This window comes from Betta splendens, chromosome 19 (genome assembly GCF_900634795.4).
Source record: "Betta splendens chromosome 19, fBetSpl5.4, whole genome shotgun sequence".
In the NCBI taxonomy this organism is placed as follows: Eukaryota; Metazoa; Chordata; class Actinopteri; order Anabantiformes; family Osphronemidae; genus Betta; species Betta splendens.
In genome coordinates, this window is record NC_040898.2 from 9,385,904 (window position 1) to 9,408,313 (window position 22,410).

General features: G+C 43.3%; 4 protein-coding genes across 8 annotated transcripts; 1 reads left to right on the forward strand and 3 right to left on the reverse strand.

Moving 5' to 3' along the window:
- Positions 1–76: 76 nt before the first annotated feature.
- On the reverse strand, positions 77–5,611 carry spsb3b (splA/ryanodine receptor domain and SOCS box containing 3b). Of its 3 annotated transcripts, XM_029133510.3 has the most exons (8): positions 5,033–5,221; positions 3,971–4,143; positions 2,662–2,797; positions 1,882–2,062; positions 1,605–1,792; positions 1,417–1,519; positions 1,204–1,329; positions 77–1,128 (listed from the first exon to the last, which is right to left on the reverse strand). In XM_029133510.3, the coding sequence occupies exons 2-8, from the start codon at positions 4,099–4,101 to the stop codon at positions 611–613; spliced, it is 1,383 nt and encodes a 460-aa protein (XP_028989343.1). In that variant the 5' UTR covers positions 4,102–4,143; positions 5,033–5,221; the 3' UTR covers positions 77–610. The 3 variants fall into 3 exon arrangements, with proteins under 3 accessions (XP_028989343.1, XP_028989346.1, XP_028989345.1); XM_029133513.3 differs by lacking the exons at positions 3,971–4,143; positions 5,033–5,221 and adding an exon at positions 5,475–5,611; XM_029133512.3 differs by lacking the exon at positions 3,971–4,143.
- Positions 4,638–7,060, forward strand: nubp2 (nucleotide binding protein 2 (MinD homolog, E. coli)). Its single transcript, XM_029133514.3, has 7 exons — positions 4,638–4,768; positions 5,221–5,336; positions 5,496–5,694; positions 5,777–5,931; positions 6,046–6,156; positions 6,240–6,309; positions 6,525–7,060. The coding sequence occupies exons 1-7, from the start codon at positions 4,753–4,755 to the stop codon at positions 6,662–6,664; spliced, it is 807 nt and encodes a 268-aa protein (XP_028989347.1). The 5' UTR covers positions 4,638–4,752; the 3' UTR covers positions 6,665–7,060.
- Positions 7,061–7,437: 377 nt separating this feature from the next.
- atp6v0cb (ATPase H+ transporting V0 subunit cb) lies at positions 7,438–12,427 on the reverse strand. Its single transcript, XM_029133515.3, has 3 exons — positions 12,157–12,427; positions 8,856–9,039; positions 7,438–8,426 (listed from the first exon to the last, which is right to left on the reverse strand). The coding sequence occupies exons 1-3, from the start codon at positions 12,230–12,232 to the stop codon at positions 8,222–8,224; spliced, it is 465 nt and encodes a 154-aa protein (XP_028989348.1). The 5' UTR covers positions 12,233–12,427; the 3' UTR covers positions 7,438–8,221.
- A 2,726-nt stretch (positions 12,428–15,153) lies between these two features.
- Positions 15,154–21,736, reverse strand: tbc1d24 (TBC1 domain family, member 24). 3 transcript variants are annotated; one of them, XM_029135068.3, is made up of 7 exons: positions 21,596–21,736; positions 19,098–20,210; positions 18,244–18,402; positions 18,036–18,099; positions 17,659–17,754; positions 16,475–16,721; positions 15,154–16,335 (listed from the first exon to the last, which is right to left on the reverse strand). In XM_029135068.3, the coding sequence occupies exons 2-7, from the start codon at positions 20,081–20,083 to the stop codon at positions 16,181–16,183; spliced, it is 1,707 nt and encodes a 568-aa protein (XP_028990901.1). In that variant the 5' UTR covers positions 20,084–20,210; positions 21,596–21,736; the 3' UTR covers positions 15,154–16,180. The 3 variants fall into 3 exon arrangements, with proteins under 3 accessions (XP_028990901.1, XP_055360644.1, XP_055360645.1); XM_055504669.1 differs by having other exon boundaries at positions 21,524–21,649; XM_055504670.1 differs by lacking the exon at positions 21,596–21,736 and adding an exon at positions 21,528–21,580.
- Positions 21,737–22,410: the final 674 nt, after the last annotated feature.

Consider the following 22,410-nt stretch of genomic DNA (forward strand, 5'->3'; position numbering starts at 1 on the left):
TACCTCATATGTTTAAAAGCTAAACCTGCACCTTGGATATTATGTTCACCTTCCAGGAAACAATTCTACCAGCACATTTGTTTCATTCTTTTATTTTATACAATTGCCTGAGTACGAAAGTTCATAAACAAAGCATAACTGTATATAGAAAAACACAGATGAGTAACAAATCCTTCAGTAAGTTTATATTCAAACCAAATGCTGATTACAAAGCACATACATATTAAGTCATATCCACAGTATGTAAGTGTCCCTCTGGAGTCTATCCCTGAGAGAAACAATTACCTTTTTAATGGTTTTCACAGGTCTGAGTCTAATCTGACAAATATTAGACAGACAGTGACCAACATGGTTAAAAAAGTAGAGTGGTACAAATAGCTCCATCAAAGACACAGTCTAAAAAAAGTGGTACCCAGATGTCTTCAGTGCATTCAGTGTCTCCCACACCATATATGTGCTTCCTCTTCCCCATACTGTTTACAAAGACATAACAACTCAAGGTTGAGATGAATCTCTTTGCGACGATTTTCCACAGGAGACACTGATGGCAGTGGTAGATTACCTGTGTCCCACCCACATGTACAAATATAAATACACCTTGACTATGGAGTCATACCCAGCGGAACCGTTTGTATTGGTAGTCCTCTGGCTCTGAGCAGCAGCTGTCGTAGTCACTGCTGGGAGGAGTTGGGGGACAGTGGCATGTGTAGGGCTGAGCTGGACACGACGTCTGACAGGGACAGTGGAGTGGGACAGTGTCAAGAAGCGGACTGGGGCAGGGGCTTGGGGAGGTGCAGGCACTGAGGGTGGAGCTGGGGCTGGGACTCGAAGGCAGGCTCATCTCCTCGGGTAAATCCGGGAACTCCGTGGGGGTCTCTGCCGGACTGCTGCTGAGGCTGAAGACCCAGCCCAGGCGGGCGTTGAGGAAGACGCGCAGGCCGGGGGGCAACGCCAGTGTGTTGTAAATGTCTGCGCAGCGGGGCAACATCTGGTGCAGCTGGACGCAGCAGAGGTACTGCAGGGAGGTGGGTGTGTAGCAGGCCCGGATCACCTTCATGCTGCTCTTGGCCGCTGTGGAGCACACCATCGGGTAGAACTTCTTGTTCTGGAGTCTAGTGGCAGCAACACCTGGGATGGGGAAAAACACTTCAGGATCAGTTTTCCCATAATAATTTTGACAGTTAATAAAAGGCAGACGTGTACCTATGTATTGCCGATTCTTGTAAAAGGTCAGCGTGCCATGCCAAGTGTCCAGGTGGACACCTATAATAGAGCCTTGGCCGAATCGAGAGGAAAACTTCACTTTGTCGCCTTTGTGTTGGAGGAGCCCTTCAATCAGACATATGAAAAGATGGGATTATTTCCTCTTGAACTTATTCATATTTCCATCATCTGTGATCTTCCCGTTGCTCTAACCTGTGTATGAGAGCCCCCAGCTGTCCTCATCGTGGCCCAGCAGGCTGCCAAAGCTGTATTTGAACTTCTCCATGTTCACCTCCGATGTTCCTATTCCAACCATCTGCACCAGTGGCACAACAGAAAACTCAATGCGAGACAACGGGCCACCTTTCCAGAGACGACACATACAAGTGCTTGGCACCGACCATGTCAGTCCCGTAGACGGGCGAGGTCATCTTGACTTCCCAGAAGTGTTGGCCATCGGCCAGCTCCTTAACGCCACGAATGGCAGCTGTGCCACAGCTGTAGTCTGTGTGGAAGTTCACCTTCCTGTTGTCACAGCTGAGGAGGGCTCCGGGGGACCTGAAGTGCTCATCCCACACCCAGTCAAATCCTGAAGAGACACCAAACATTAGTTTCATGTGTACTGTATGTCATCACTATGTGCCAAGTGTATGGAGTGTTCGTCTGGTTTCTGCTCACCCTCATCCTCCTCCCCACAGACGCAATCACTGGTCAAGCTGTAGATGGGGCTGAGCTCCTCCTGTGGGTCACACTGGCAGAAGGACTCCCCTATGACCGGCACTGAGCTGGGCAAGGCCACCACCTCTGACACAGGTTGGGAACTGGCCATGTGATCCACCTCGGCCTCCAGGCTGGTGATCTGGTTCACACAAGCCGCACAAACAGCATCTTGTAAGTGCAGAGACGTGGCCGCGGTCCAGGGCAGTTGGCTCGGCCACAGGGAAAGGTATTAAATCCAGTGGCGACACCAGCGGGACTGTATTTAATGGCTTCTCAACTCTGCTGTCAGCTGGGATCCCTTTTGGTAAATCAACATTCAAATGACCTCCAAAAACAGAAAACAGTAACAAGCTGCTAAATCACACTCAACTCTAGTCACATAGACGCACATGGCATGTTAAAAAGAAGCATGTGCCCCGTTTCAAAGACTCAGCACCAGTCTTCAGTCAGTCCTGAATCCACTGGTCGTATTGGTTGGAAAGTCGCACGTCACTATGTAAAATTAGACCCCTTCCAAAACGAGGTCGAGCCCCCTCCTCGTCTTTGGAGACCTGACCACGTCCTATAGGCATTTCAAACACGAGACAGTCAGTGGAAAACCACTGGCATTTAAGTAAATATTATATTTCATATGTGGTAATAAAAAGTCTAATTACATTAATATTTACATAAATTTATATATTTATTGGAAACACCCATTTGATCTTTTATCCTTCTCCACAAGCACCAGTGTCTCACCTGTGTCATCGCCTGACCTTCACACTCCTCTCTGTCTGAAGTCTGGACCGCTGCCTTGGTGTCGGTCTCTTGCCGTGTTTCGGTCCAGGCTAAATGTCGAGACCGACCGTTCCTCCCTCTTCTCAACATGGCAGCTCTGAAGGAACAGGCCCAACACCTCATATATACATATATAGCTCCTAAAAACACACCTACATGCTGTGTTTACAGACAACGTGCTTTAGCACTTTGGCTCCTGTCTGAGAGGAAATTGTATGCATTCCTTTACTCGGTGCAAGGTAAATAATAGGTGTGGGTTTCCTTGTCCCATAAACCTGTTGAACAGCTAAGCTTATGTTGGTTAACATAAGCAGCCACTGTTTGTCTGGTCAGGTTATTAAACACTAAAGTGGGTACAAAGCCGTGAAATAAATGTGAAGCGACATCTGTAGCCGCCGACACACTGTGTGTTGCCTCGTTTCCCTCTGCTCCATATGTCACAGTTGGCAGCAGGTGATGTTTCCATCAACTCACCTAACCTTCAAACCCAACCTTCTGCATTACTTTAACTAGACTTATCAACAGACCCGACCACATGGCTGCAACATATACACCCACAACATGCAGTATCACAGCCTTTTGTAACTTTGTGTTAACATACAGTGAACTGCACTGAAATTTCACTCTGCTTCATTGTGAAAAGAGAAGTCATTCATTATTTCCCAGTTGCAGCTTGAGGCACACATGTAATGAGTATTGTTTATTCAGGTAACACCTTCCCTGTGAAAGTGGATATTCCAGATTCAGTGATCAGAACCAGAACTGTTATATAGACCTGCAGAGACCTGTCTATCGGATTGTTATCACGAGCAGCTGATCTGACTTCTATGTTGTTGTAAAGAAAATAAATCGCTGAATATTTATTTCCAATGACCTGAACTGAGAGCATGTCTCGGTTAATACCAGCACTGAACAGCAGCTGGTCACCGCTTTGGAAGCAGGTGCAGAAGATAACTACCAGCGATTTAATTGATTTAGTCTGGAGCTAGTCTCGCTTTAATTGGGCCTTGCCCTACATACTGTAAACACATCATCTGGACAACCCGCTCAGCATGAACTACAGTAACTTTGTCAGCCAAGGTTCTTAGCGATGTGATGTGAATTATACTTAAAATATCAAATACTGAAACTCCAACCACATTCTGGTCATAACTTCCAACCCAGGCCTTAATATCAGCTAAAGTCTGTACTGTATAATGAGCCGTTTTTCCATAACAGCATATAGAGTGAAGCAGGAGTTTGTTAAATCTTGCAGCAGTTGAGCCCTTACCTCACAGACGTCTTCCTATACACCGTCTTGCAGTGACTCATTTGAATGCCAGTGCGTCTATGTCCAATGCGTATACAGGTGCGGTGTACACAGTCTTCTACTGTCCTACTTCTCAACATGTACGCAAACATTGTCTGTCCACGCCCTCATCCTGTGCTTATTGGATAAGACCTCTGTGGAGGAGGGGTTATGTTCATTTACTTACAGTGTGGACAATAAATGGGATTACAGTTACAGTGCCAATGATGTGGGCTGCTCATTTGATACCATGGTAACGGGTACGCATGGTGCGTTCAAAGACGAATATTATACGTGTATTTGTTGATATTAACAATCCACTTAAACTTGTGACACGAATTATTTTGCGTGGTGCGTGGCATATGTTAAACCTATTTTGGTGCCAAGCAGTGAGAACGTAGACATTCAGAAGCAATATTTACCAACTCAAAGATCCAGTAGTTCAATACCGAAATAGAAAACAATACTTTTACTTTCTTCTTTCTAAAAGAAGGGTACAATAATAATGTTTAAAAAATGTGTTTATTTTAAGTAGATTATTTCTGAATAGGTAACAATATGAAAAGCAGCGGTAAGTACCGTAGCAGGTGAATATCTATGGACTATAAATGCACCACGGAGCGTCTCGGCAGTCTATTGGTGGAACTGCCCAGAAGGCGGGGCTTACGTCCATGCTCGGCTGAGTGACTGGACGGTATGTTCATGACGACATACGGAAGTGATTCTTGTGGCGTGTGGATGTTGGCTGTAACTCGAAATCAAACATGGAACATAGTAATGGTAGATTGAATTTAACTACCAGCAGAGGGTTTATACGCTCAGATTCTTTAGCTTGAGAGTTTATCTTTGTATCCATGTTTAGCGGAAAGAGGCCGATGTTCGATGTGTGCCATAGACAATTATAACTTAGCTAATATGTTAGCAGAGGCTAAGTAGAACTTAGGCTTAGTTTTTGTTCTAATGTAAAATTGTTGACAGTAGACTGAACGACTCCGGGGATTAGACGGTTATATGTAAAATATAATACATTTGTTTTATACTTACTAGCGTTGTGTATCATTTATTGAAGAACTGCTCAGCACTGTTGAACTTGTGACCTCAGTTACAATCAGCCAATCGCGATTCAATAGCTACTTTTTCATGAGCTTCTGCAGTGACTCGCCATACGCAACGTTCTCTCTGTCTGTTGTGCTCACGGTGGCCATTTGTTTCCTACTTTTTTTTCATGTGAGATGGGAACCTGGCTCAGGTCCAGCATGTTGTGTTGGTCCTGTCGGGAAAGGGAGGCGTCGGCAAGAGCACCATCACTACTGAACTGGCGCTGGCTCTTAGGAATGCTGGAAAGAAGGTGAGCTTAAAGAACGCCGAGTTCCTGCTGACAAGCGATTGATTCCCGTTCCCATGATGCGTATCAATTGTATAGTAACCATGCTCACGTTAAATGGTGATGCATTAGATGTGTTCATAAATGTGCAGCTCAACTTACTGATAGAACTACATTCACCAGGTTGGTATCCTGGATGTCGATCTGTGTGGGCCCAGTATCCCCCGCATGCTGAGTGTTGGCCGGCCAGATGTGCACCAGTGTGACTCAGGATGGGTGCCTGTCTACACCGATGCCAAGAAGAGCCTCGCCCTGATGTCCATAGGTTTCCTGATGGAGGACCCAGACGAAGCCGTGGTGTGGCGGGGACCCAAAAAAACAGGTGGGCCGTCCTCCGGTTCTACCTGTCGTCCATAAAGCAGCAAATGGCTTGACTGCCTGTGTTTGACTGTCTTGTCCCATAGCTTTGATTGGCCAGTTTGTGTCAGATGTAGCATGGGGGGAGCTGGACGTGCTGCTGGTGGACACACCACCAGGGACATCTGATGAGCATTTGGCAGTACTGGAGAACCTCAAGAAACACAGGGTGGATGGTGCCGTTTTGGTGACCACGCCGCAGGTACCTTTTGAATTTTCTGAAATCCTTTCAGAGAGTGATCATCCGTTACTGTAGCTTCGACTCAACACTCCAAGACACATGACATTCAGTGACAGCTGGTCTTGTTGTCCACAGGCCGTATCCACAGGGGATGTAAGGAGAGAGATCACCTTCTGCAAGAAGACAGGTGTACGAATCCTGGGCATTATAGAGAACATGAGTGGCTTTGTTTGTCCGCATTGTTCTGTGAGTGCGCTTTCTAAATTAAAATGAGTAGGACAATTTAGGATGAACAATAAAATACTAATTTCAGTAAATTCTTATTTCAGGAATGCAGCAATATATTTTCAAAGGGTGGCGGTGAAGAGTTGGCCAAACTCACTGGATCTGAATTTCTAGGTGAGATCAACAGGTTTAAATTAGGTACATGCAATGTTAAGTTACAGCCACAAGGTGTCATCATACACCGAATGCACAAAGTGACAAGCCATTAGTATCTGACTGTCATATAGTAAGAGGGACTGAATGCACATTTGAATTTTCTGCTACTAATTGTAATTTGCTGCGACAGGTTCAGGTGATATCAGTAATCAAGACTGTCGTCTCTATTTCAGGTTCTGTGCCCTTGGATCCCCTGCTCAGCGCTAGTATAGAGGAAGGCAAAGACTTTGTGCAGTCATTTCCCAACAGTGCCACCTTCAGCGCCCTCACTAGCATTTCACAGACTCTGCTCAGCAGCCTCCAAGCAGCTTGATCACAGGAAAAATATCAATGTAGAATTTCTAGACATTATATAAACATCTGCCTTGTGCATTTTGTACCGTATTATTATACATGAAACAATTTGCTGATTATCTTTTTTCTTTATTTAAAGTCTGTCTGTTATCAGTACAGTACAGGCATTTGGTGTCTTTATCTTTAAATTCTTCTGTTGTACTTCGAGTCGTTATCCACAACATGAAGATAACTCGTTCTTACAGTTAAAAGGAAGTGGTGAAAACTGTTATTCAGCTGGTCTGTTTTAGCAATTTTGGTGACATTGGGGTAGGTTCAAGGGCAACACTGCTTGTAGAGTTTTTGAACTGTTTTACAGTGAGAGTACAGAACACGTTTGTACTAGGAAGCTGGTCAAATTAAAGTACCAATGTTATTTGATTGTAAAAGCCTTTTCATTAACAAAGGGACAGGTTTAGTACTAGCACTAGCTATAGATTGGTGCTTTTAATCAATTAGGTCAGCCACAGTTTCATTTTCAAAAGAAAAGAAAACTCCAGATCACATCGGGCCAATTCTTGAATTAAGCCAGTCACATTGAAATCCCATCATTCCTGCTTTATGCCACACAGTTTTGTTGCTTAGATGAGAGGAATTAAACATAACCTTTAATCTTCTGAAACTAGTCTGCTTTGCATTTCCTTATCCAGCAGTTATAAAACGCTTAAACCCATGCAGGATTGTTATGGCCCCGATGCAGGGTAGATGCCATACAAAGATGAGGTGAGTGAATAAGATGAAGGGGACATGAAATTTGAAAATTACACTTGTGAGACCCAACGTGGGGCACACACACACATCTTTAATGCAAACAACAGTACAACAGGAAAAACACTGAAGTTTGAGAATGTTTGCGTTATGATTAGAATACAGCTACACACAAAACTCCCACTCCACCAGCAACATACTAAAGGCAATCAATGTTTAAACCAGGAACTACATCCAGAGGAATTCCAACCACTTATCACAATTAACCCAGAATGCATTAAATCTATCTATTTAGATATTTATATTTCTGTATATATGTATAATATATCCTGGAATATTAAAGAATTTATTGTATAGAACAGTTCAATGAGCTTTTTTTTTATAAATAAAATCAGTGGAAGAATCTTAAGTCCATACACTTCTCTTTACAAATAGATTCTTAATATTAAATGCAGAAATTGTGTCAACCCCAAGTTGATATTGGAGGAGAAAAAGCAGTGGGGCCCTTTGGTCGATGACCAGAGGCCAAGCTGTCTCGGCCAGCCTCAAGGCCTGAAATAAGTGGTGAGGAAAAGGAATTTTCATCATAGTTGTTTTGAAACGCACACACACGAGACAGACGAATCACTACATTGCGCATTTACAGGTTGACTATCAAATTGGGACGACTGTACACATTGTTGAGATAAGACCATATTTACGAAGCCAATTTAATTATTTGTTCCCCGCTTTTACTTATTTCATCTTGTCTGGCAAAACATGTACAATATTTTTTTTCCTGTTTTACACTTTCTCCAGCAGCAACAGAGAGGACAGATGCTTGGGGCGTTTATTTCGTGGAGAGAATGAGGGCAACAATGAGCCCGTAAAGACCCAAGACCTCAGCAAAAATCAGGATGAGGATCATGCCCACAAAAAGCCGAGGCTGTTGAGCTGTGCCCCTCACTCCTGCATCACCCACAATACCAATAGCAAAGCCTGCTGCCAGCCCACTCAGGCCCACACTCAGCCCAGCTCCCAGATGGAGGAAACTCCTAAACACACAGACAAGAGTTGGTCAGTAACAGAACCTATTCTTAAACAAGTTTTTTAAAATGTTTAGACCTGGCCTCAATTTCTAATCATAAATATAAATCTATGACTGTTCTGAAACTACTAGGTCATCTGAAATGTAGACAGTGTCAGGACCAAAGGCCTAAAAAGGTGCAGTGATACACATGATCTATTTAAGCACATATGGCTCTTGTTCTTGAAAGTTTCAGAATGGCCGAGTTAGTAGATCGAGGGGAAACGCTGATGGAACAAACCAACACCAGCTGGTGTAGAACCACCTAAATTCTACACTCACTTTGGATTTAGCATACAGAGTCTGTAGAAGAGAACAAGATCTTGGGAAATGTAACCAACATAGATGTAAGGCTATTCTATTTGCATGAGCAATTAAACCGGTTGGACGAACTTACTTGTAGAGTGTGACACTGTCTGAAATGTTGTTGGCAATCAACACTGCTACTACCAGGCCATAGATGGCTATGATACCCGCCATAACCACAGGGATGATTGACTTCATGATGAGCTCTGGCCTCATCACAGACATGGCAGCGATCCCTGTACCGCTCTTGGCTGTGCCATAGGCTGCTCCTAAGGCTGGTGGTAGAGAGAGGGGACAAAAAATTAAGAACGTACAAACACACTCTCCGCTGCAAGTTGCTTCATGTCTTATTTCGCTTACAGAAGTGAAATAAGACATGAAGCAACGTCAAGATGTTAATTTCTCTTCCCCTTAAAATTCCACCATGGCACTTTAAGGAATTTACATTGTTTAAAAAAAAAAAAAAAAAAAAAAAAAAAACGGAACTAATTACACATTTCACTTTTACTTTTCTACTGATGCTGAGACCATATAACCGTGAATTTGTCACCATTAACTGATCCTGCCAGATGGATGACACAATGTTAAAATCCCTTTTTGAATAAAAGATGTCCAAACACAACTTGAACCGTTGGAGTGAGTGGAGAAGCAGTATCTCACATCTCTGGCCCTGAACAGCCACTGTCCTGTGGTCAAAGTCAACTGTAGTGTCTAGTGTAATTTCTACCTTATATTAAGGACATAGAGCATTTAAATGACGTTACTCTCAGACCCCAAACCCCCACCCCCCCTCCAAAAAAATAAAAAAACAAAAAAACAAAAAAAAAAACAGAGGAAGAAGATCAAAAGTATAAAACAAAAATTGTTTAAGGGGCCGTGACATTGTTCCTGTTTGTCCCTAGTGGGATGTAACAAGCGCAGGAGAACAACTTTAGTCCAGTTTCTAAAGATTGCACTGAGAAACAGGTGTGGCTAGAAAATATCAGACTTGATATGACTGGCATGCGGTTGGTTTACAGAGACAGCAGTCTTATGTAAACAGCCCAACTGTACTTTTTGGGACTATTTGATTAGATCAAATCAGACTTCAGAGACGTTCAATATATAAACTAATCAAGAGAGCAGATCCAACGACGAGGCTCCTGAATGTTGTGAAAAAGGCCAAGTGTTCAACTGAAAAGCTATTTCTTGGTGCTAGTCCAACATCAATTAACAATCAGTGCAATACATAATCGCCAGTAGCATTATCCACCACCTTCATCTCTTTTTTGGTTTGGAATGACACGATGTGTAAAGGATCAGGGTTGATACCCGATACAAACATCTACAGAAATTGGCATTCTGCTGATGATTAAAGCTTTGATGTGTGGCTTCTGCAGTGGTGTGAAGGCACAACCCCTGGGTTGTAATCCTAATCCCCTTCATCTGAGTAGAGAGCTCTTTCACGTTTCCTCTCTGCAGAATATTGGATGCTATGGGAGGACCCTGTGACGTCTTGTGACGTCAGAGCAGGAGGCGCCTACAGCAAGGGATGATCTTACAGGCACGGAAAATGCCTGCGCAATAGACAGATTGGTCAGCTGTGAATAGTGGGCAAATGGGGAAGCACTGGCCCCACAGGGAACAAATGACAAAAATCTGCAAAGCTATGGTTAAAAAAAATTCCAGTCTTTCAAAACTGCATCTTGGACCATGCACCAACATTAGGTTATATTCAGAAATGATTAGACCAGTCATCACAAGGTTAATGGAAAAATATATTTATAATAATGGGAGGTCAAACTTCTGAAAGCACCACTGAATAATGATTGATGAGCGTGAATATTAGGCGGTTGCCTATTGTAGCTTTGCAGGAAACCCAACTGCTATCATGGCAGTGGTGGTTCTTGCCCCTTGAGTAAGGACACCTTGTGAGTGTCACCTGGTGTGAGCAAGGCAGCCCTCACAATCATCACCGTACTAAAACAATGCAGCATCACCTGACAGCACAGGATCACAGCAACCTACACGCCATCCCAGAAAACAGGCCATTACGAGTAAAATACATAAACGTAGGGTCTCCGATTAATGAGTCAAACATAATTGGTTCACCTATCCTCACACCCCAACATTACTGTGTATAAATGATCCAGGTCCCAGCTGTCTGTCCTCTACTGCCACAAACTGCAAAGACTTGAAGTCATGTTTAAAAAAAAAAAAAAAAAAGGAGAGTTACTTTGCAAAAATGTGCACATTTAAAAACTGTTTTGACTCAAATTAGCTAGACATATAGATGTATAAATATATTAACACTAAATAAGACACAGTTCTATCATTTTAAATATATACTGAGCCAGTGGTGCCCTGGAAATAAGTCAATAGAGAAGAAAACCGAATTATGAAACAAGTCAAAGTTCCCAGTGACACTACACATTATGCAAAACACCATAAAGTCGCGTTATTGCGTTTTGTGAGGAAGTTCACTTAACTATTAGAACATCAAGAACCAGGTGGCAACCTAGAAGTCAGAGCTCTCATGTGACGATCATGTGACCTTGGGTCATTGGTTTGAGCAGTAAGGAAGTTAACCAGCTGATCACGGCTTTTATTTGCCTTCTATGTTTTAGGGAAAATGCTTTCAGTTAAGCAGAATTGGCTTCGTGGATCATGGTCGATTACACAAATATTAGTTTTTGTAAAAAAATTGTAGTTCGTGCATAGGCGGTTAAATCGGTAGATGCGCCCTCCTCGCTTTTTCGTGCAACACCAGATCGTCGTATTAAACGCACCTACTGTCATGTTAGCACATAAACACTTTATTGTAAAGCTGCTACATATACGCCTTTGATTTGAGAATAATGAAACGAAGGGCCGAAAGGGTGACAAGCATCCATACCTCACGTTCCAATGCATTACGACAGTTTAAACGTCTGGTGACGATTAGCCATTTTCTAATTCTATTAGCAAAGATCAGCTTCGTGTTTTCAATTGTTACGAGCTGATCCAACTTAAAACCACCAGCGGCCGAAGCTAGCATCAAAGAGAACTTCGCTGCTAGCTAGCTAGCTTCCCTGCCTCGGCTCGGTTAACCATGCCGATCGTTGCGCTTTGCCGTCGGATAGCAGTGGTGGCTAACTGTGCAGCCCACGGGCGAGTAGCTAAACATTTACATGTCATGAAAAAAAATCCTGACTGAGTGGTTTAGTTTTATAAGTGACCGTTCGGAATTAGCATGCGCCCGTCAACGCTAGCACGGCTAGCGGGTGGCTTTAAATACTGAGTTTCACAGACGCACCGTGGCTGACGACTCAAAACGCCCCGACAGGAACAATGTAAATGCAAAAAAGGTGTTAGCGGCAGATCCGCACCGTGGCCGTCTGTCACCAACAAACAGGGGATCGTGTGATAGTTACCGCTGAAAACCATCGCCGAAGAAGCACCCATCACTGCGAAGAACGAAGAGTATTCGGGAGGTGTAGTCGTCGACATTCTTCCTTGCGATTTATAAAATTAACCTAAATATACAAAATTATTGGTAATGGCGAGCCACAAGTATTACTTCGCGAACCCCAAAAGGCCACGGTCTTTAAAAACGAAAGGCGAGAACACCAGGAAGCATCACCGAAGGCTGACTACCAGTGTAAACGGCACCGTCACGACTCTTGTGATAAATACCCGGCGCAGCAGCACAAAATGGCGAAGCGGAAAGAATCACCTGACTGGGCGTGTGGGTCAAACCTCCGCCGACTGGTGGGGGGCACGAAGGGAAAATCAAACTGTGTTTTAAAGTCCGCTTATAAAACCATATACTGGACTTTCAACTATATATAAACAAAATATTTTATTTATTTTTTGTTTTTTTATTTTGAACCTCCCCCATCAGACCTCAGCTTGGTATGCTCCGCTGCAGGCTTTCCCTTTGATATCTATGCATTCACCCTTCAGAAGCAGAGGGATGAAATGATGGGGAAATCAATAAGATGGGACGATGAGACCAGGTGGACAACTCTGTAAATGTTAAAGATGTAAATAAATGAATGTTAATGCGATGTAATTAGGGGCTCATTCAGTTCCAGTGTCATGCTCATGTGACCTCCCCCGGCTCCAGACGTCCCTCGGTGTCAGGATTTCTGCAGCAGGACTGCTCAGAGGGTGGTGGACTGCACCTTGTGATATTCAGCAGAGACCGTGAGCGCGTATGGTTGCGTACATGCACGGTGGTGGGAGGCGGCCCAGAATCCCCCCACTCAGAGATCCAGGCTCGGTGACACCATGGGGGGAGATGGAGCGTGTGAGTCAGAGAGCTGTGCAGTGCCTCCTCCTCCTCCTCCTCCTCCTCTCCCCTCCATCCTTCCATCGCTCTATCTTACTCCCGCTGCATTGCCTCGTCCAGTCAGCTTCAGAGAAACCCCCCTCCCCCCATTTCACTGTAAAGCCCCTTTATTTGTGATGCAATTTCTACTGTGTCTGCACTACAGTAAACGCTCCACGTCTTATGCTGGCTGGCAAATGCAAGGACACAATAGGCCAATGAAGTAGTTTATTTAGAGGCAGTGCAGCAGTGCATTTATAATAAAAAGGTCAGGCCTAAATCAGATTAGATTAGATGGATTTGACTTGGTTTTCCAGGACTCGTCTAAATGGACATGTAGCCGTCCTGTTCCGGCTGGATTATTATGTTCCTCTCTGGGATATTTACTCAGCAGGCATTTTTCAGCATGCAGTAATACGACACGAAACTTATGTACACATCGTATCCATCCACCGTAAACACGGAACGGAAGAAAACACAGGCTGGGTGAATGCTCCTGCCCTTGACCAGCGTTATTCAGTGTCATTCAATGAGTTGTAACAATGACTGCAAGCTGTGGTTCTGTTTAGGGAAGGGGAACCAGGAACTGAGAAATTCTCAGCTCGGGACACTATTTCATCAAAGTACCACATAAATGTTCAGGTTGAGCTAAAAATCATTTGCTATCAAAGTAAATTGCTTTTATGGTCATCAGCCTCAGTCCGCTATCTGTGCTTTTAGTGGTTGTGACATTGTAGGATTTGATTAGAGCTTTACGCTGTTTAGGATTTGACCAGACTTTCAATAAAGGAAGTCACTTCTTTCTATTTTCCCGTGTGGGCTGGTGTCAGCATGTGACCAAAGACAACTGTCTGTCATTCTTACTGGGGTGAAGAACTAATCTACTTTTTCATGACTAAAAGGGCTTTTATTGTGGAAAATGAATAGGTGTAATCGTTAATGAATTCTTCCGAAATGGATTATGAAAATAAACTATTCATTTTTAAAGGACAGATAATAAATCCAGGCAGAAATGGAACATCCCAATAACTAAATTGGTACCTCTTTAGTCTGTGTCTTAATCCCATCCACAGCCGTTTGTAATCTGGGGGGGTGGGGGCTGCTCAAGGAGACTCCTGTCTCAGTGTAGGGTTAAACAGTCCTCTTGTTGCTCATTGGTTGTGTAAACACAGCGCGTTTACACAGCAAGCATCTTGCTTCTTGAACGGGAGAGCGCAGTTTTCAGGAGATGTGCCAGAACAACACCCAGAGGAGCAGCTAAATATATACGTGCATGTGCGATCAGCGGAGTGTGATTCCTGAATGAACAGCAGCCTTGACAAGACGCACTCAATGCCACTTACTGTAAGGGAGGAATTATTCCATCACTCCACCGTCTAATACACTACATTACACTAATACTTTAATGTATTGACACTAATACACATTAAAAGCTTTTTATCTATATTTTATAAAATGTCAGGCAAAGGATCTTGGTTTTTGTAGAAGTATAGTCCTAAAGGATTTCTACTTGAAACATCATTGTGCCGATTGTTGCCATTTCCAGTATAAGGCTTTTTAGAGGCATATTTTTGAATGCATCTGACTCATTTTGGTAAAAAAAAAACTTTCCAGTCATGCAGCTCATCGTCAGCGCTCACAGACATCCACAAGACACTGAAGCAAACACTGTGCATTAAGGATTTATGAGTAACTTCATAATGAGCTGTTTTACATCCCTATGTGTACTGTAAATATGTGATTTGCAACACTGTTATTTAATGTAACCAAACTAGTGTTAAGTGTCAACTACAATGTATCTCTCACACTCAGAATTTTGTAATTATTGATTTACATAAGTGATTTAAAGAAATAAGCAGACCTGTACTACTACTACTACTACTACTACTACTACTACTACTACTACTACTACTACTGTACTAGTAGTGAGAAGGAGAACACAGGAGGATAGGGGGTTAGATCAACAGTCAGCTGACTTTAAAAGGCATGTGGCACACTTCTGTGACACTGGAGAGACACAACCCTTTGCTTGGGGGGGACAGGGATGTGATGCATCTGGAAGAAAACGAGTAAGCAGTAAAATCACCAAACACGCTGCTCAAAGTGTATTGCTGTATTTTGACATGTAGTTACATACATTTGCAGTTATTCATGTTTTACTGAAGCACATGTTCAACCCTGCACACAAAGCTAAGCATACTTTAGGAATACGAGACTGATTTTGGACTTTTTTTTTCATTACAATCACTGGAAAGAGGCAAATAATGGCAAAATGGACACAGAGACACAAAATGGATGAAATACCTGAAAAAACATGTATCCTCATTTCTTGTAAACCAAGACACCTTGAGTTTTCTTCTTGGAAAACGGTTTGTGCTGTTATTCACATTAATACTTGTACACTATATAAAACAAGAAGTGCTACTCATTCAAACAAAAGCTTCCTATATGGTGAAAATGGCAACACAAACATCACATACAGACTTCCACATATGTAGCACAAAGGAAAGGTACCTCACCAAACATCTGGATGACCCGATGAACCTCACTACAACCTAACTTTGTACTTACAGCATTTAAAAACACTTATCACAGAAGGAGACCTCGACTTCACGCACCTTACAAACTTCACTTGATCAACATTGGCATTATAAATTAAACATGTTCAGCGACTACAGATCTAGCTGTAAAGTCAATTTGGCAGGAGCTAAACCATGTAAAGTGCTGAATTTACATTCAGAAATCTAAACGCTTTAGCTTAGCATTAACACGCAACAGTGGACATAAACCCTCTCGTTGAATCTCATATGGATTTAAATTTACACATTAGATCCTTCCTGTTACCAAACTACATTAACAATATGCAATTACCTAAAATTGTTAATATAAAAATAAACAGAAAACATCTTAAAATTTGGAACAAGTGCATAAATAAATAAAAAATCAAAACAAAGCGCTTTGTGGGACGGATGTTTTTTTACTTGCATATTACAATTTTTTCTCTGGACTTACTGATGATGGGTGTCCACTTAAAATTTTAAGGTAAGAAATGTAATGCTGAAGCGTGTGTGTGTGTTTATGTATTTACATGTGTAGTGTTATCGTATGTGTTTATGCATACGTTATTACGACGTCATGATATCCTGGAAGCCCCACACTTCCAGCAGTCCAACCTGGAAGGTCTCTGCACACAAGGGTGGGTTGTCAAAGGTGGTGCAGCTGCCAGTGCGGCCATGGTTCAGGTCTGAGTCAATGTACAGAGCATTGCCATCACCTCCCCCTGATCAGACACAAGATAGACAAACGCTCAAATCCCAGGTTAAAAAATTATTCTTGATTGTGCAAGCAGGGAAGATAAGAAAAACATTTGGAGCCTAAAAGAGAACAGATATATGACATAAAGATGTCGCAACACTTACCCACTATGATGGAATCAAAGTTTCCAGCCATGAACATTGATGTATTCTTAGAGTTAAGCTTGAAGTGGTGGGCGGAGAGGAATGGAGACAGGTTGCTGCCACCTTTGTCCAGCTGCAGTACGCTGTTGTTGTCAGGGGCTTTGTCCTCAGGTGAGGTTTTGTCCTCCTGATCCTGGGTCTTGATGGAGGACGCGAGCTCAGGGTGGCGGATCACCACCCACTCATAGCGCTCCATCTCTGGCTTCAGCTAACGAGGAAACACACGAGCGGGTGGACCCGGTGTCATTTTCAATTACACATCAGAGTAGAGAACATTAAATAAGCACGGTTATATATAGACAGACGCAGAGCAGAGTAACAGGAAAGCACACGTGTCCCTTCTGTGCACAAGATAGAAGGTCAGCATTAAAATGTGGATATCAGACAAAAGACACAAGTTCAGTCTTTTACTTGATGATATACTTTTCCAGGATTTACCTCTTCCCGAGTCCTTAAAAAAGTATAAAATGAATTTTATACTTTTACAAACACAAACTGTTCCAGTAATTGGAAAGACTGCAATTCATGATGACCTCATTTTAAAGTGTCATTAAATCAGCCATTTCCTGTTTAAATCTGAACTGCATATCTGAGAGACACCAGGCCCGGCTGACTGTCTCCTCTGCATGTCAGGTGGTGTCAGGTGCAGGCCTGGTTAGATGCTACACGATCAGATTACAGGAATTTCCGACCTGCGTGTGCTGAAGCGCCAGTGTTTATGGTGGTGCTTTGACATCAGTCCAGAGTAAAGTGAATAATTCATGCAGAAGGCATTCAAGACACAGTCCATTTTCTATTTATACGCACATTACTATCAATACATAGTGAAATCTGCCAGAGCTGAATGAGGATTCATGTGAATCACACCATACCTTTGCGATAACCATTTAGTGCAGATAGTGCATTGATGTAAATTCAATGCTGCACTATCAAAACCAAAGGAGGAGCTTGTGTCTGAACCTGGGATACTAATGGAGGACATCATGAAACAAACACGAGTGGATGATGCCCTCTGCTGGGTACGGCAAGGAAGTGTGCTGAAAAACATTTCCCCAATGAATCTTCTTTAGTTCCTCAGCTTTGATGACAGGAAATCTATTGTATTGAAGGAACCTAGAGAGTCAGTTTATTAAGAGGACACTCACCCTGAAGACAAAGCACTCCCCTGTTCCAAAGAAGCTTAGTTTGTTGCCGTTTCTCTTTCTTTCCTCCCAGTCTGTGGACAAGAAGGCTCCACATACCTGGCAAAATATATTGGCCATAATACAATTATAATACACCTGTGTAATTATGACCTTTAAACCCAATTGACAAAAAAATGACAAGAAAAAGCACAGAAAGCTGCCGTGGAGCATTGAAGTGAAAGCAAAAAAGTGACCATTTGTGCAAAATTCTTTCACTACCAGTTTCCTCATTTGACTAATATTGCAAAGCATCTGAAACGGGAAGTGTTTGAGACAGACTGCAGCTCTTTTGTTTTCAGCCTGCTGTGTAAACTGCGTGTCCAAATATTTCAACATACGTCGCCGTCCGTGGTTCGGATGAGGAGTAGAGTGGGTTCGTGGCCTTCACAATGAGAATAAAACCTGGAAGTAAAAAACACACTGAATCAAACAAAAACTAATTTTCTCCACTTTTGAATGATCGTTTTAATATCAAAACACAAACGCAGCCTTCACACTGACATAACATTCAATGTGCATTGAGGCGAGCAACGAACTGTTACCGACCGATTCAGACTGCAGCCGTGGGTGGACGTGGTGAAGAGGAGTTGGGGTTGGCACAGAGCGAAGCGCTCAGGAATCCACGACCAGATGTCCCGCATCTCCTTGGCACTAACTATCTCAGAGGAGAAGGTGTCAGGGTTAAGGGCCAGCTGTACGTTCTGCCTGGAGACGTGCACAGACAATGAGGCACGTGAGACGCAGATCTTAATTCACCAGCAGCACAATTAAATCCTTATGATGATGAGGATCATCTCGCAAGATGATGCAAAACAATTATAACATAATAGTGATAGAACAAGAACCCACCTAGAGCTGCAAGAGAACCAATGCAGTGGAGAGCACACATGACAGGAGATGGTGCATGGAAAGGTCGGCCATTAAGCAACAAAGAAAAAATTTAAAAAAAGCAAGAGAAATGATGTGAGGCCAAGATGAAAGAAGAGCTTACACCACAGCATGCCAGAGCAAAAAGCCTAAGAAAAATGACTGTGCCAGTGAGGAAAACGAAAGAGTTTGAGCAGTTCATCCATCACTTAGCTGTGGAGTACGTTTGTGATAAATTGTTTCTGAAAAGGTCTAGTACCGTGTTAGCCTTACTGTGCGTCCCACTGACACCGTGTCACATTCAACTTGAATCACAAATGTCCATTTATAGAGGAATGATGAGTACGGTAGGTAAAGCAAATTGCTTTTTAAATCATACTATTCCTTACTGTAGGCAGGTATATCTATAGGAGAAAGTACATGTGATGCATTCAATGTCCTTAATGACATTACACACCTGTGACAACCCTGATAGAACTCATGCATCATTTTAGTAAAAAACAAATCAATATAAATCCAATTATGAACTATACCGCTTCTGTTTCACAGTGATTCCCTTCTGGTGCAGGGACTTCTCGTTGGTGAGCTGCAGCAGGTTGATTTCCTTACGGCTAAACAAGCGGATGGAGAAGGCTTTCTCTAGCAGCTTGTCAGGTGTGACGGTGGAACCAATGCCCCTGATGAAAGCCTGAATGTCCGCCTTGACTTTGCCTGAATCCTGCTGCTGGCTGTCCTGCCCCCCCTGAGCTGCTGCTTTATGCTTGCGGTAGAACTTCAGCAGCGCTACAGCCACGCGGTAGAGAATTTTATAGCCCTCCACCAGGTAGACGTCCAGGACCCGGACCACGTGGCCGAAGGGCAGGTCACCAAGAACCCAGCGCTGCCAGTCGGCGTAGACTTCCAGCACATCCTGGGACGTAGCTACAATCAATTTGTGGGCAGCTGTGCAGTATTTGTTGGCCAGGTCGCCAAAGGTAATGCAGCTAGACTCGTAGGCCAGGAAAGTCTGGTCCAGCAGTCTCTTGCCAGGTTCATTGCAGGCCAATATGCGGCTGATGTGCTCAAAACACTGCGCTTCATCTACACTGAAGTGTAGGAGCAAAGAAGTGAGTGCTGGAAGCGATGGGCAGTAGGAGATGTCTGGAAACTGTCCCGCCAGGCAGTTGATGATGCGATGGGCTGAAGCTACCGCCTCCGTCTTCAGGCAATACTGCGGCACAGGACTTCCATCAACAAACTCGGGCAGTGGGATTTGAGAGGAGCGCTTCTTAGTGGTTGCATTTCCCATAATGTCACGATATACTTCTGCATCTGGGGTGACTGTGCGGCAGGGAATGGCTTTGATGAGCTGCTGGTAGACCTGTGCGCGTAGACTGTGGTTTTTGGCCCAGTAACCCTGTCGAGCCATCTGTTTGAACTCTTTCAGGTCTTTACAGTCTACCTTGGTGGGCCCGCTGCTTTTGGCCTGGTCCCCCATCTGGTTCCAGTCCACAAAGCTGCCATAGTTTAGTTCAGCCATGGTGCTGGAAACTCACAGGACTGTGTGGGAAGAGACGATAAATGTTCCGGGGTTTTAGAAACCTTACAGTGCGTCCACCTCAGGCAGGACAACTAGGCCACTTTTTTTAAACTGTCCATGATGGTTACTGTAAAACAAATGGACAGAGAGACAAAAAGCATGAACAACATTGGGTAGAAACAAAAATCACAGCAATTGTTTAGCAATTTGTTCAGTCTGCAGTGAGTTATAACCCACCATCTCCTACAGTTATGCATCTTTTATACTGATCAGTAGAAGCTAGTCCTTAGTTAATTCTTAATATAATAAATTTGATTTGTTTAATTTACAAGCCATGATTTTAGCGAAACCATGTGACCGTCATAAAACTGAAAAATGAAACCAGAATCTCTAACTTTTTTAAAATTACAATTGTAAAAGTGCACAGAATCTAAGTCCATCCGTCACATCATGTCATTCCTATTAGTGCTTACAGACATACAAAAAAAAGACGAATGTCCAAAGATCATTTACAAGAAAGACTGTTGCAGTTATCCATTCATTTAAGAAGTCACAAAGATCACTTGCTTTACACTGAAAGTCGCAGCGATAAAATCAGGAGATCGTTTCATAGTGTTTAAAAGTCACGTGGAGACGCACGGCAACACACACACACACACACACACACACACACACACACACACACAGATTGAATGCATTTATAATGAGTCTGCCCCACTTGACCAAACGAATCCAGACTTCATCATACATACTCATTTAGATCTTATCCTACTTATTATTTATATATCACTGTAATATTTAACATTGTGTCATCAGATGAAAAAACACAACGGGTTAAATATTACACCGTATACACAGACAGGAGCCCTACAAACACAATCTGCTGTTCACCACAGTTCCTCTTACAACATCTGCGAGTACAGCTGTGCCGTCAGACTGGACTGACAGCTCATATGGCCACATTCAACACAAAGATCTACTAACATGTGCTAGTTAGCCGGGCAGATGTGACACTAGCCCATCGGTTAGAGGATTCAAGGATCACGGGGTATTTGACACTATAGCTTAAGTAAATCTGAGACCTTTTCCACGCGCGCTTGCCAAGTTAGCATGGCTAGCGCTAACCTTACTGTAGCTAGCCGTAAGCTGCTTCCCTCACTGCCTGTCAGGAGCTAGCGAAGTCTTAAGCGCGCGCGCACACACACGCATAGCTAGCTGCCCGATAACGCAACAGACGGGACAAATAGCGCGCTATGCGAATACTGAACCGCAACAGAACAAGCGGCGGTAGACGCCGCTGCACCAGCTAACGTCAGCGACCCGCAGATTGATCCGGAGCGCGGTCCGTCTTGGAGTAAGACGCGGACAGATTTCAGCGCGCGATGGCGGAAAAGCGGTGACTTTAACACAGAACCGGCTTTTTAAAAACACAAACCGCACCTACTGCACCACGCCGAGCACCGGTACGCAAACGCCGGACACCTGTTAACGCACGAACTGCCCTACGCCTACCTGCACGGGAGATGTCTTGAGACGAGCAGCAGCGTTCGTATTAAGTTGGAGCATGCGCAGTACGTCCAGCCCTAGCGCTGCAGAGAGGCGCTCATCTGGGCTGGTTCAACAGCCACTGTTACACTCTGGTTAATTAATATGATTAACAATTAATAAGAGTGAAAGGACCGGTGAAAAAAAATAATTTAAAGTATCTTAATGACTTACTGTAATGCCAAAATCAACATATTCCTTTCATAGCATTTGCAAGAACTACTGTAAGTCAAGTGACAGCAGATAGCTGTAGTCTCAGTTTCTTATTTGTCCTGTTTACTTGTAGGTTTGATCTATTAAATAAGTGATTAGGGCAGGAAGGACCCAACCAGGAACTAACAAACCCCGGCTTTGTTCCCCCCCTTAAAGCAGCCTCCGAAATGCAACCACCAAACGCATGATAGTTATTACCCATAATTAAATTGTGGAGCCACTAGTCCATATCCAAAACAACTTAGGTTAAAATGTTGTTCAGCTATCTCTTCATTTTCCTTCCTGTCATTTCCATTAATGTCACCTTCTTTGTGCCATAATAGCAAAGTTTTGCAAACTGAGTGGCACCTAAATGCTGGTTGTTTAACACTACTTAACTCTACTTTATGCCAGGGTCACGCTCCACCAATTTATTATTACTAAATTATTACTATTTGCAGTGATTATACGGTTATTTGCAGATACAGTACTTCAGTTTCCAGCACTAACTGCCATTACCCAGTACTGACGTTGTATACATGCCTTCTTAAAGGTCACTTCATGATTTGCCAGAGGCTAAAGCGATGGTT

Excerpts from the sequence above, each read along its gene's own strand:
- tbc1d24 (XM_029135068.3), bottom strand. The coding sequence starts at position 20,083 with ATGGCTGAACTAAACTATGGCAGCTTTGTGGACTGGAACCAGATGGGG. Across the intron at positions 18,403-19,097 it reads ATCACTGTGAAACAGAAGCG|GCAGAACGTACAGCTGGCCC; the intron begins GTATAGTTCATA and ends GCACGTCTCCAG. Across the intron at positions 17,755-18,035 it reads TCCGAACCACGGACGGCGAC|GTATGTGGAGCCTTCTTGTC; the intron begins GTATGTTGAAAT and ends ATATTTTGCCAG.
- spsb3b (XM_029133510.3), bottom strand. The coding sequence starts at position 4,101 with ATGTTTGCGTACATGTTGAGAAGTAGGACAGTAGAAGACTGTGTACAC. Across the intron at positions 2,798-3,970 it reads TATAGGAAGACGTCTGTGAG|AGCTGCCATGTTGAGAAGAG; the intron begins GTAAGGGCTCAA and ends CTGTTCCTTCAG. Across the intron at positions 2,063-2,661 it reads AAGGTCAGGCGATGACACAG|ATCACCAGCCTGGAGGCCGA; the intron begins GTGAGACACTGG and ends TGTGTGAACCAG.
- nubp2 (XM_029133514.3), top strand. Across the intron at positions 5,337-5,495 it reads TTAGGAATGCTGGAAAGAAG|GTTGGTATCCTGGATGTCGA; the intron begins GTGAGCTTAAAG and ends TACATTCACCAG. Across the intron at positions 6,157-6,239 it reads TTGTTTGTCCGCATTGTTCT|GAATGCAGCAATATATTTTC; the intron begins GTGAGTGCGCTT and ends TTCTTATTTCAG.
- atp6v0cb (XM_029133515.3), bottom strand. The coding sequence starts at position 12,232 with ATGTCGACGACTACACCTCCCGAATACTCTTCGTTCTTCGCAGTGATG. Across the intron at positions 9,040-12,156 it reads TTCGGCGATGGTTTTCAGCG|CCTTAGGAGCAGCCTATGGC; the intron begins GTAACTATCACA and ends CTCTACCACCAG. Across the intron at positions 8,427-8,855 it reads GACAGTGTCACACTCTACAA|GAGTTTCCTCCATCTGGGAG; the intron begins GTAAGTTCGTCC and ends CTGTGTGTTTAG.